Source organism: Hyperolius riggenbachi, chromosome 7 (genome assembly GCF_040937935.1).
Source record: "Hyperolius riggenbachi isolate aHypRig1 chromosome 7, aHypRig1.pri, whole genome shotgun sequence".
NCBI classification, from domain to species: domain Eukaryota; kingdom Metazoa; phylum Chordata; class Amphibia; order Anura; family Hyperoliidae; genus Hyperolius; species Hyperolius riggenbachi.
Genome location: NC_090652.1, coordinates 81552666 through 81565377, shown reverse-complemented (window position 1 = coordinate 81565377; position 12712 = coordinate 81552666). Strand labels below are relative to the sequence as shown.

Here is a 12712-nt window from a genome sequence, read left to right as displayed (position 1 = left end):
GCTACACCAGTGAAAGTCTATGGGGCATTTCAACTCACTCAGGCATGGGATTACTGCTCTGAGCTGTGGATTTCCGTCCCAACCCAGTTTTTTTATTTTTTTGGAGGGGGGGGGGGGGGGAGGGGGGCCGTCAGGGGTACTTTAACTTAACTTACTTAACTTAATTTAATTTAACTTAACTTTATGATTAAAATAGCTTACCTACCAATATACAGCTATATATACCTATAGGAAGCGTTTCTCATGATCAAACCAGGCCAATTTATGTAAAACTGGGTAACCTGAATAATGTATGACATTCTACAACATTTCATTGCGGTGCATACAGAATATCACATTTATTTGAAAGAATACTTTACAAGTGATTTCTTACCACTGCTATGGCAGCTTTAAGCTGATCCAGGAATGCTGCAAGATTGGATAGGTCTCCACTGATAGTCTGTAATATGGTGACTACTGTTGTAACATTACGAGTGACAGTGACAGAGGAAGTGGACGCAGAGATCTGTACGCTGGTCATAAAATCTGCACAGGACGACTATAAACAGAGAATCATAGACAGAGAATACGTAAAAATATGCACAGAAATGATTTACACAAAAACCATCCACTTCATTACCATTACAACTTTAAGCTATCCACTGGGACACCTTTCTTCTTTGCAACCACACTCCTGTCCCTGCACGAGCTCAGCTGCGCTGTGCAGGTGCAAGTATGGTCTGTGGTGGGCAGAGTTGAAAAACAGAACAGGCACTGCAGTATTAAAGCTTTGTAGCATCGTTAGTAGACAACAGTGTTGCAGACGTATAGAGGCAGCAAGCAGGGTAGTTAGATATCAGATGATGTGTGCTCAAGCCCAAGAAGAAAACGGGTAGCAATTACAATCAGGTTAGAAGAGAGCAGGCTGGCACGTATAAAACAGCTTTATTTCGTCCGGCTGATACATTAAAAAGTGCATGAGTATATAGCATACATTCTATTGCCTACCCTGACTCTGCTGGCTGTGGAGTGAGGTGGGGGGCAGCGGTGCCGCCTAACGAACGTTTCGCTCCTTGAGAGTCTTCAGAGGCTTCTGCGCACGCCGGGGCACCGAACTTCAGTATATTTAAATATGCAAGTATGGTCTGTGTCTATGCAGTATTACAAAGCTGCTTGTGCACATAGGACAAAACTATCCGTGTGCAGTTCTATGCTTCCATTGAGGCAATGAGGGCAATTGCCCCAGGGCCCTGACCACTCCAGGGGCTGGACCCCCAGGGTGACTGCACCAGTGGACCCCATCCCTGCATCTTCTGTAGCTGAGCCTGAGCTGTCTTGTGTAACAACTCACCTGTGCCAGCGGCTGATCCTTTTCGATCTCTGTCCTCAAGTACAGTTCTGTATGCGCGGCCAGTAATGGGCCGAAATTTTGCATATGCAAAATTTTGCATCGAAATGAGCATTTACGCATTGTAATTGTAATGCGAAATTTCAGGGAAAATCGTAATTAACTTTGTATGTAATAGTAATATTTCATAATTTCACGTCATTTTTCGTGTAATTTTTAGGCAATTTCACGAAATGTTGTGCCAAATTTAGCGGTCAACAGCAAAACCTCCATACATGCTATTGCTACCAAAATTGCTACATATGTTAAGGAGAATAGTGGGTACAAGTAAAAAAAAAATAATTTTTCAAAAAGACCTTGTAGTTTTTGAGAAAATCGATTTTAAATATGCAAAAAAATTGTTTTTTAAACTTTATTTTTTTAGTTTAAAACCCATTTTTTCTTTGCATTTTTAAAATCAATTTTCTCAAAAACTACAAGGTCTTTTTGGAAAATTCAATTTTTTTTACTTGTACCCACTATTCTTCTTAACATATGTAGCAATTTTGGTGTCACTACCATGTATGGGAGCTTTGCTATTCACTGCCAAAGTCGGCACAAAATTACGCAAAAATTATGCGAAATTTTACGAATCACTATACAAAATCAATTGAATTTACAATTTGTAATTACGTATAAGCGTAAATGCAAAAATGTACACAAACTTTTGCGTAAAGCACATGTTATTTACACATAAAATGCGCCGGATGAAGACGAGTTGATATATGGGGTGATCCCCCAGGGGATGACTGTGCTTGCTTGGAAGGGGGGCATGGGGACCCTAAGTCCTTTTGTCTTACACCGGCCTGCTGGGCACTCAGCTGAAAAACATTCTTGACAAGCAAATATGCTCGGAGGGTCTAGCTCTGGATCGGTGCTGTTGAGGAGGTTGGGGGAATCTTCGGGACTATCCAAAGGCTTTCCTAGGAAACACAAGATTTGCTCTTTTCCCAACCGTCTCCTCAGATCTTCAAAACTTCACATAATGGGTGGGTGTAGAAGAATCGCTGTATTCAGTATAAAAGAATAGTATGCATTGTGTATCCGATGAAAAATTAGATACTTTAAGTCAACTCACAACATCAAAGTTTGGATCAAGTATAATGATTTCACTCCATAATGCGTCCTGGAAGTATGTTGCTCCTCCAAAGAATGTTAATACCCATGTCCTTGAATCATAGCCTTTTGTGCATGCAGAACCTAGGCCAAAAAAAGTTCTTATTAAGAATTGTAGAGTATTGGATTATACAGTAAAAGGCAATGAATCTTAAGGTGGCCATTCACTAGCAATTTAGTGGTAGCTCAGGTAAAAGATCAATTGATCTTTTACCTGCTGTGCCACTCCGCACAATTAGATATTTGTCAAAATTTCAGTTGAAATCATGTCTATTGTCAGTCTCGGAGAGCCAAAACCAGTCGGGAACTGGAGATTGGGCATTTGTCTACCATCACACAGTGACTTTTAGTGTATTGCATATATACGAGATGCTTTCACACATGCAAGGGGTCCCAGTCATAAGGGCCCTTGATGTGAGTATATGTTTACAATTTTAATTGTGTTTATTGTTAAATAAATTGGTTACTTTTTATGAAAGTTGGTGACCATTGAACTTTTATTGTCTGGGTGGCAGTTATCTCATATGTCTGAAAGCACTTATTGATGACTGCAGAAACCCAGTTTTGACATCAAGTGCTGAGGGTTCTTTTGCCACGTTACACTTATGTTACAAATGACGCTTGCTTTAAAATTTATTACAATGTGCTGCATGCACATCCCATCAGGTTCAGTTTGATCTTAGCTGACGGTTTCTTGGATAAAGGCTACTGACACATTTTCGGTTTCCTGTTCAGAAATACCACCATATGTTATTGGTTGACCTACCTCCAGGCTGTTGAAGCTGTTGTGAAAGCTGTGTATAAACAAAATCATACACCGGCTTAGTGTCAATCCCATCACTGTTGCTAATTAAAGGTGCCATACTGCAGAAGAGAAAATAAGAAACTGTTATTTGAATGTTTAAAGAGGAACTGCAGTGAAAATAACGTAATGGAAAAAAGTGCTTACGGTAATTTTTACAATAATTATTTCTAAATGATTTAGTCAGTGTTTTCCCATGGTAAAATCATTCCTCTCCCTTATTTACACTCTGACATTTATCACTTGGTGACATCTTGACTGCTGGCAGGTGATGTCTCTGCTGAAGGAGATGCTGCTTTTTTGACAGTTGGAAATAGCTGTTATTTCCCACAATGCAACAAGGCTCTCACAGTGTGATGTGTACTGACATCGCACTGCGGGAGGGGTTTCACCACAATATCAGCCATACATGGGATGAAGTTCAATCCTCGGTTACAGTTCCTTTTTAAGATAACTAATAATGTCATTGTTGTATTTGCTGTGCTCTGCATGTTGTCTGTACTGCTACTCTTACTAGTACTAGTATGGCTAGTAATAACAGTCATTAAGCATAAATGTCCCTTCAACCCCTGAGTCTAATTATTACATAAAGAGGAACTGTAACCAAAACAATATAATGAATTATTATTATTATTATTATTAATAATAATAATTTATAAAGCGCCAAAATATAAAACAATACCATTGCTTATTGGTTTACAATATTCATTTTCATTTATAAATTGTTTATTCATTTATAAATGTATACATTATTTAGTCAGTGGTTGCCCATTGTAAAAAATATTTGTTCACTGATTTAAGTTCTGGAATTTATCACAGGTGGCAACATTTTTAGTAATGGCAGGTGATCTCTGTGGAATGTTCATAACTGAGAGTTTAAAAGTCAGTAGAATTCAGGGGGAATTCTGCATAATTAATCAAAAACCTAGGCTACATACCAATATATAGCATTATATAGCAGTTGGCTAGTGCTACTGATCCAGGATATTTAACGTAAAAGAGGGTATCCTGAATAATTTACTGCATTCTACTAAATGTGTTATGTCCTTCCGATCACTTCTATACTTCTATCAGATAAACAATTGGAAATCAGATCAGACCTGTTGGATATAATCAATTCAACTTGTCTATCTGATGGGAAAATGCATGGAGTGCACCTGGCATTCGAGGCTGACGAATCCACTCTAACTAGACCCATGTATTGTGTACAGGGCCGGTGCTTCCATTGAGGCAAAGGGAACAATTGCCCCAGGGCCCCAGAGCCTTTGGGGGCCCCCAAGGTAACCCTCCTTCCCTCCAGCTACTGTGACACATGAAAGCAAGGATGCTGTGTGTTTACTCTGTACAGGAGGAGTTGAATAATGGGAACCCCAAAAATGTCAGAGAGCAGTGCTATTTTCTGAAGCACTTATACATCAAAGAAGCAGTGAAAGACAGCTTCAGATAAGATTTTACTGCAGGAAATGGGTCATTAGCTCTGCTTTGTGTCATAGTTTAAAATGCAGAGTGTGGTTTGTAAACTGCAAACATTAGAGAATGATGCAATGTTATAACAAAAAGCTGTATAACTAAAAATAAAAATATGAGACTCTTTTCTTTGCAGCTAATGTTCTGCTAATTATCCGTATTACACATAAATTCTAACATACTTTTTTTCTGCTTCAGTGTCACTTTAAAGGACAACTATCAAAGTTAACTGAAATTCTAAATGCCACATATATTTCCAGCAATTACTAGCGAATAGCAATACAACAATACAAAGTTTAGTTTTTTTGTTTTTCATCTTTTCATGATTTATATGAAGAAAATGACATTTAAAGAGAACAGTTCTCACTGTGGGCATTACTATGGAGGACTGTGCCCAGCATATCCAACATACAGAAACACTCTTGGCTGGCTCTAATACTGTGACTGAAATCTGTTCAGAATGATATAAAGCAGAAATATAGCTTCAAATGTGTGTAAATAATCATCAGTTGAAGCCCTGTGTTCCTGTCTGTGTGTGTCTCTCTCTGCCACGCAGTGTTTAAAGTAAACAGTTTACAGCCAGGTTCAGCTCTGCCTTCCCCTCCCCCCCGGTGCCGACACAAAATTGTTACAAAACAGCTGGTAAACACAGCATTCCTTTCACACAGGCTGTGCTGAGAGACCTCTGAAAAGCAGTCTAGTGTTTCTGGCTAAAAGCTCTATAGGTATGTGGGGTTTACAGAAAAACAGTTTCTTTAATAGTTGTTCTTTAACAAGTCAATATTCTGTTATATTTTTATAAGGCACACAAATAAAAGAAAAACCTTACATGGAAGAAATGGCATTGCAACTCAGACCAGATGGGAGAAAACTGAAGGCCTTTGTACTGAGTGAAGTCCGCACCAGACGGAGTGTGTGTGTGAAGAGGTAGGAGTAATCAGATGCCATCCAGGATGAGAAGGCAGTTCCATACTTGCAGAAGATCTCTGTTATTATAACCTTCCTAACATCAGCACTGTTAATTTCTGTAATTCCATTCTAAAAGTAATAATTAAAAAAAAGACAAAAAGAAAAGATTACTATTTAGTCATCTGTTCCTGCTACCAGATATTGGGCTTATTCCCAAAGCTTTTCTGTTGAATTATCTTACCTTACTTATTAACTCACAATTGATCTCCCCTTAAATGATGTAACTCATGATTTAGCTCTCCTTATCCAATTAAACTCATGATTTTTCTCTTCTTGGGGTTGATTCATTAACCGGTTCTGTACCGCCGTAGTTGGAATCTGCATCCTGCTGGTGGCTGTGCGGCTCTGACAGGACATAGATTTCAACTGCTCCTCGCCATGCACTCACGTCACTACATCCTCGCCGTTTGTGCCGCTTTTTCGTCACTCTCCCGTCTCAGTGACAACACAGCTTCTGCATCTTGGTCAGGAACCAATGTGATTACTGTAAGCCAATTACAGTAATCACAGGGCACAATAGGAAAACGAAAGCTTGGTTCCTGAAGGGTCAGAGCTTCCCGGTCCCGAAAAGGTTAAACATAGGTAATATTGCTGTGTATGCACAGAGAATGGCAATATTACTATTATTTCTGCGTGAAAGTACCATGAGCTGCGCTAGTAGCATGACCCGCGGTACTCTAGTAGCGCACGTGTTACCGTAGTAGCAGGTGCTCTACTAGAGTAGCGTGGGTCACACTTCTAGCGTATCTCGCAGTATATAGTTGCAGAACTAACAGTAATATTGCCGTGCACTATGCGCACACACTAATATTATGGATGTTTATTGAATCAACCTCCTTAAAGGGAACCTAAACTGAGAACAATATGAATGTTTCCCTTTAAATAATAACAGTTGCCTGAGTCTTCTGCTGAGCCTTTGTTTCTAATACTTTCAACCACAGCCCCTGAACAAGCATGCAGATCAGTAGATGTACAGAGGCGCCAAAAGGATAAAATATGCAAAAATGTTTAAAATATTCGGGTGGCGGCGGTGGACCGGCCACTCAGAAATAGACTCGATGCTGTCGCTTAAGATAAAGACAATTTATTCACATACTCCATGAACAGAACCGCAACGCATTTCACGGGTATATTCCCGCTTCCTCAGGCAATAAACAGACAGGAGTACACAGTACAGTCTCAAGGTCACGAATAAGCATGCAGATCAGGTGCTCTGACTGAAGTCAGACTGGATTAGCTGCATGCTTGTTTCAGGTGTGTGATTCAGCCACTACTGCAACCAAGGAGGTCAGCAGGACTGCCAAGCAACTGGTATTGTTTAAAAGGAAACATCCATATCCCTTTCAGTTTAGGTTCATTTTAACTGACTTAACTCATGGTTTATCTCTTCTTGGTTCATATGCAATTCACATTTTCACCTACGTTTTCTCCTAGGTGAAATTTTTAAATGTGTCAATTAAATGCCTTTTAAACCATTAGCAAGCCAACAAATGCTCAAAATAATTTTGTTAGTACTTTTCACCTACTTTATGGTATTTTTTCCATTGCAAAGTGCTTAAAAGTTATTATAAATCAAAGATGAAAAATTATCTCCTAGGAGAAAACAAAGGAGAAAAAGTGAATTGCATATGGCCCCTTATCTGTTTATCTCATGAATCATCTCTCCTTATTTGTTTTTTTTTTCATGCATTAGCTCTCCTTACAGGTATGCTAGGAATACACAATGAAATTTTTCAGCAGATTTACTGTTCACTTGATTTTCCGATCGTTTTTCATTCACTTCTATGAGAAATCGATCAGAGAAACGATTGAAAATCAGATCGGACATGTCGGAAATTATCTATCGAACCATCTCTCTGCTAAAAACAATCTCATGGTGCATTCCCAGCATTAAGATGAAAAATAAGTGAACTTTGGGAATGAATCCCATCCTGTGTTAAGCTACAAAAAGAAGCTGGCGTCACAGACTCTTGCTGGGTGTAGCAGGCCTGAGGAGAGTCACATGATCAGTGAGCAGCAACCAAAGACATTGGAGGAGTAATGGCAGCCTTTCACACCATTCTGCATCAACGCATGATGTGGTTTTATTATCCTTCTCTAAATGTCAAAAATACAGTACATACCATAAGCCAGCATCACAACATCACCTTTAAAGAGACACTGAAGCGGAAAAAAAATATGATATAATGAATTGGTTGTGTACTATGAATAATTACTAGAAGATTAGCAGCAAAGAAAATATTCTTATACTTTTATTTTCAGGTATATAGTGTTTTTTCTAACATTGCATCATTCTATAATATGTGCAGATTACACAACACTCAGCATTTAAAATGATTCTTTCAGAGCAGTCTGTGAAGTAATGACATCTCCTCTAGCAGAGGAAAAGTAAATAGTCCAGGAACAGTTGAGATAATAAAAGTCAGATAACAGCCCTCTCCATGACTAACTTAGTCGGAGAGCTTAATGGCTTGTTTGCATAGAGATAACAACTGGAGTTTCTCAACTCTTCCTGTACTGGAAACAATTAGACTGATGTATCTGATCTTAATGTTTTATTTCTTAGCTGTACTACACATACAAATCATAATATCATAATTTTTTTTTCGCTTCAGTGTCTCTTTAAGCTAGGTACCCACTGCAAGACAGAATTGCTGGAAACTGCTGATGAAAGAAGATTCCACATTCTTTATACTAAAGACCTTTACCGATGGGATGTGGACCATAATAGTCCACAAGAAGATTACCAACTATAAAATCATTGAATGAAGAAGTATGCAGGGGGGAAGTTCCATAGACTTTAGTGAAAAGTTTGTATGATCTGTACACATGGGAGACCTTGAGGCAGGGAACACACTTGTCTTCCAGTTTTCTGGGCGCATTTTTCTACATATTTTTCTGCACACTAAGTGTATTTCTATGCGTATTTTTTCACAGCAGCTGATGTAATTAATAGAGAAAACTGACAAAGTGTGCAGAGTCATCATGCAGAATGTCAGTTTTTTCTGTGTGTGAAAAACATATTAAGTGTGAACTAGCCCATTGATCAACGTGAGTTCTCAGTTTTTCTGTGCAGAAAAGGCGCGCGAAAACAGTCACATGTGTTCCCTGCCTGAATGAATTGTTCTAATTTGATTCACCATGACAGTCTTTCAAAATGCACGACTATTGTCATACATTGGCCGTCTGAAACCATCATTTACCGCTTTTTCCTTAAAACATAGTTATACGATGTCAGTTGGAAGTAGCCATTGTTCATCTGTCTTTTTGACAGATGAAATCTTACCATGGGTAAGGACCCTTAGACTGTCAATTTGATTCTTTGTTGACCAATGTATGTGAGTTACCAATGCATATAAATCTCCTTCACCTCATAAGAAGTGAAGAGGTTTTTTTTGGTGAGAGTGTCGGTAGAACACTAAATGGGGTCCAGGTGACCCATATGTTTTCATTTCATATACAAAGAGAAAAGAAAAAGAAATTAAAAAAGAAAAAAGGAATGAAAGTGTGAGAGAATACAGCAGAATGTTAACTTCTTCCAGACCGCATCCTGCAGGTGGCTGCGCGGCTCTGACAGGACGTAGATTTCAACTTCCCCGCCACATGCTTTTCACATGCTACCACCGATCACGTCGCTCTCTCTCCACCGAAGTTCACTCGCCCTGCCATCTATTTTACGGCAGAGCTCTGTGAGCCATTCAGGAGCCAATTTAATTGTCTCCTGACCCTGTGAACACTGTGAGCTAATCCCTTTGGCTTACATTGACGGACAGGGTCAGGATCCAATGAGAGCGACTTCTGACCGGCACACAGAGATCTGCTGTCATAGCGACAGCAGAGAGAGGAGCCTGCGGTGATGGGAGATCGGTGTGAAAGGTGAGAGCAACAGGTATGTGCGCCGATTCATCGGTAAGCATCGTTTTGTGGTACTAGCAGTCTCTGGCCCTTAATGGGCCAGAGACTGCTGGTACGCAAGGGGTCAAGTAAAGCAAAACAAGATAAGGGACAACAAACAAGATACAAAAGAATAAACAAAGAATTACCTTTTCTGCTTCAGCATTAAATGAATTCATGAATTCACCAATGTTTTGGGAATTTAATGAAGTCATGATTTTAGTCACTGTCTCTGCATTTGTCAAAACAGTAGCACTGGCCATATAGGCACCTAACTGTATAGGTGTGAGGTAGTTGATGGATTCCACCTGTTTAGAAAAGTGAAACAAACAATTGTTGGTGCAGCTAGCTTAAATATTTGCCAGTTAAATAACTATCCACCTGCTTCTAGTGATCAATACTGTTGTCAATAACTATTGGCAATAAATGATAATTACCACATCTATAAAGCACCGATCAATGTGATTGCCCCTTTATACTGTTACATAGTTCCATAGTTATTTTGTTTGAAAAAAGACATACGTCCATCGAGTTCAACCAGAAAATAAAACACCAGCCTGCTCCCTCACATATCCCTGTTGATCCAGAAAATGGTCGAATAACCCTTACAAGGCATGGTCCAATTAGCCCCAAAAGGGAAAAAATCCTTCCTGACTCCAGAAGGCAATCAGATAAAATCCCTGAATCAACACCACTGGGCATTATCTAGTAATTATAGCCATAAATGTATTTCAACTGTAAATCACCAAATAGATGAATACCGTATATACTCTCATATAAGCTGACCTGTGTATAGGCCGAGATACCCACTTTTCCCTCAAAAACTAGTAAAAAGTGATTGACTTGCATATAAGCCCCCTCCCCAATATAGCCCTCTCCACAGTAGCCAGATGTTTCCCCAGTACAAGTTAGCCTCCCTCCCAATAGCCAGATGTGCCCCAGGATCATACAGCTGTGTCTCAAGAAGCCTCTAGATGGCATCATAGATATGAGACACAGCGATTGCCACACAGGAAGAATTCCTCATCATTGCACCGCTGACACGTTGCTTGCACACTCCACTCCACAAACCAGGGGACACAGGTAGTCTTGAGCAGCGCACTCTGCACACCATGTTGCAGGGGATGGGGGGCACGGACACAGCAGGGCACAAGCTGGTAAGAGCAGGATCACTAGTGCCCAATCCTTACGCCCCTCTGAAATTAGCAAAACCCGCTCCACCATCTGTTTTGCTCCACTGACTCACATATAAACCGTGGGGGTAACTTTTCAGCACATTTTTTTTGCCAAAAAGTTAGGCTTATATGTGAGTATATACAGTATACCTAGAACTGCTCTTAATTGCACAAAATCATGACTACAGCTTACATATATCTGTTTTGGTCTATTTGCCCATCATGGACCTGAATGATTCAACATGTGGTGAGGCTTAAATGGGCAATGCTGCTCATGTTTAGCAGAAGCAAGTAAATGTAAAATAACTCTATGAGGTGCCCATGATGAGCACAAATTCGCATAGTCATAATTTTGCATCGCAATTACGATGCAAATGTTTAATGCAAAATTTTGGGGAAATTCATAATAAATTTTGAATGTAAATGTAATCCATCCATTATTTTGTGTAACTTCACGAAATTTCATGTAATTTTGTGCCGACTTTGGCTGTACATGCTGTCATCACCAAAAATGCTAAATATGTTAAAGCGGACTCAAACCAAACCTTTTTTTAATTCAAAATATTTAGTTCCACCACTCTGACACATGCAAAGATAAATAAACACTCCTTCAAGCCTATGAGCATTTCAGTGCATGCTTTTCACCCTTCTCTTATCATAACTATGGTTATACGGGTGGCAGCCATTAGCAATTCCTCCTTTGCCGGACACCACCTACTCCACCAGTCTGCCGGATTCTGTCCCGGCAATATGAAAGGAAGGGAGGGGTTCCTCCAATAAATGTAAAATATTTTAGATTTGTGATCATGCAGCTAAAAAAGGGTGTTATTTATTATTATAATTTAGAAAATAGATTTTATTTCTGAAATCTTGTATTTTTAATTTGGGTCCACTTTAAGGGGAATACTGGGAACAAGTCAAACATTTTTTTGAAAAAAAGAGATTTGGAAAAAAAAACAGACATTTTTCAAAAAGACCTAGTAGTTTTTGAGGAAATCTATTTTAAAGATGCAAAGGAAACATCGTTTTTAAACTGTCATTTTTCTGAGTTTTAAAACCATTTTTCTTTGCATATTTAAAAAAAACAACTTGGTTTTTTTGAAAAAAAAAAATGTTTGGGTTTCAATAGCATGTATGGGGGCTTTGCTATTCACTGCTAAAATCGGCACAACATTTACACAAAATTACGAATGTGTATACGAAATCACTTGAACTTACAAATCATAATTACTGTTAGGCATAATTGCAAAAATGTGCGCAAAATTTTGCATAATCGTAATTAGCTGATTAGCATCATCACTAAGCCCTCTCTACTAGTACAGTTTTCCCACCTTGAAACAGAAGGTAACAGCATGTGATCACTTTCAATTAACCAAAAACAGACGAGTCACAATACATTCCTTCAGGGCATTGAGAATAAAGGGTAGACTTTAAGGCTGAAGACATAAACAGGATTAATAATACTTACAAATGAAAACTGTGCATATATTGCTGAAATTTCATCTGTGCTTGCCTGTTCACTGAAATAACCCATGTATGAGTCAAGCCACATAGCACTTTTCAAGTTGCCAACACATGGTGAGCCTAAACAAAATAAAAAAAATTAGATGGAAAAGTCCGAAAACATAAATATTCATGGGTAGGTACCTACAGAGGCAGCTCACTCCCCTCCCCCAAGTTCCTCCCTCCTGTCTTACCTATGCAGAGTCCAGTGCTGAGTGTAAATGAGAGGTTACTCACCCTGCTCTCAGCATTCCACTGACCAGATCTCCCTTCAGTTAGGGCCGCCTCTAGCTACTTAATACTGAGGATAGCTCTAGCTACCTAATACTAAGGGGTTCCTGTAGCTTCTTATAGCGGGCAAAGGAAGTAAGGGCCAGCACACTTGCAGCACAGTTTGGTGGGGTTTGTAGGTTCATAGAG

At 39.3% G+C, this 12712-nt stretch overlaps 1 protein-coding gene across 1 annotated transcript in view; it reads right to left on the bottom strand.

Annotated features, from left to right (window-relative positions):
- LOC137524388 (uncharacterized) overlaps positions 1 to 12712 on the bottom strand; it is a 173901-nt gene that overhangs the window by 16670 nt on the left and 144519 nt on the right. The window contains exons 46-51 of the mRNA XM_068244164.1: positions 12258 to 12373; positions 9764 to 9922; positions 5581 to 5789; positions 3249 to 3346; positions 2445 to 2566; positions 374 to 538 (exon numbers count right to left, since the gene is read on the bottom strand). Of these exons, the coding sequence (XP_068100265.1) occupies positions 374 to 538; positions 2445 to 2566; positions 3249 to 3346; positions 5581 to 5789; positions 9764 to 9922; positions 12258 to 12373 (869 nt within the window). The remainder of the gene's footprint in view (positions 1 to 373; positions 539 to 2444; positions 2567 to 3248; positions 3347 to 5580; positions 5790 to 9763; positions 9923 to 12257; positions 12374 to 12712) is intronic.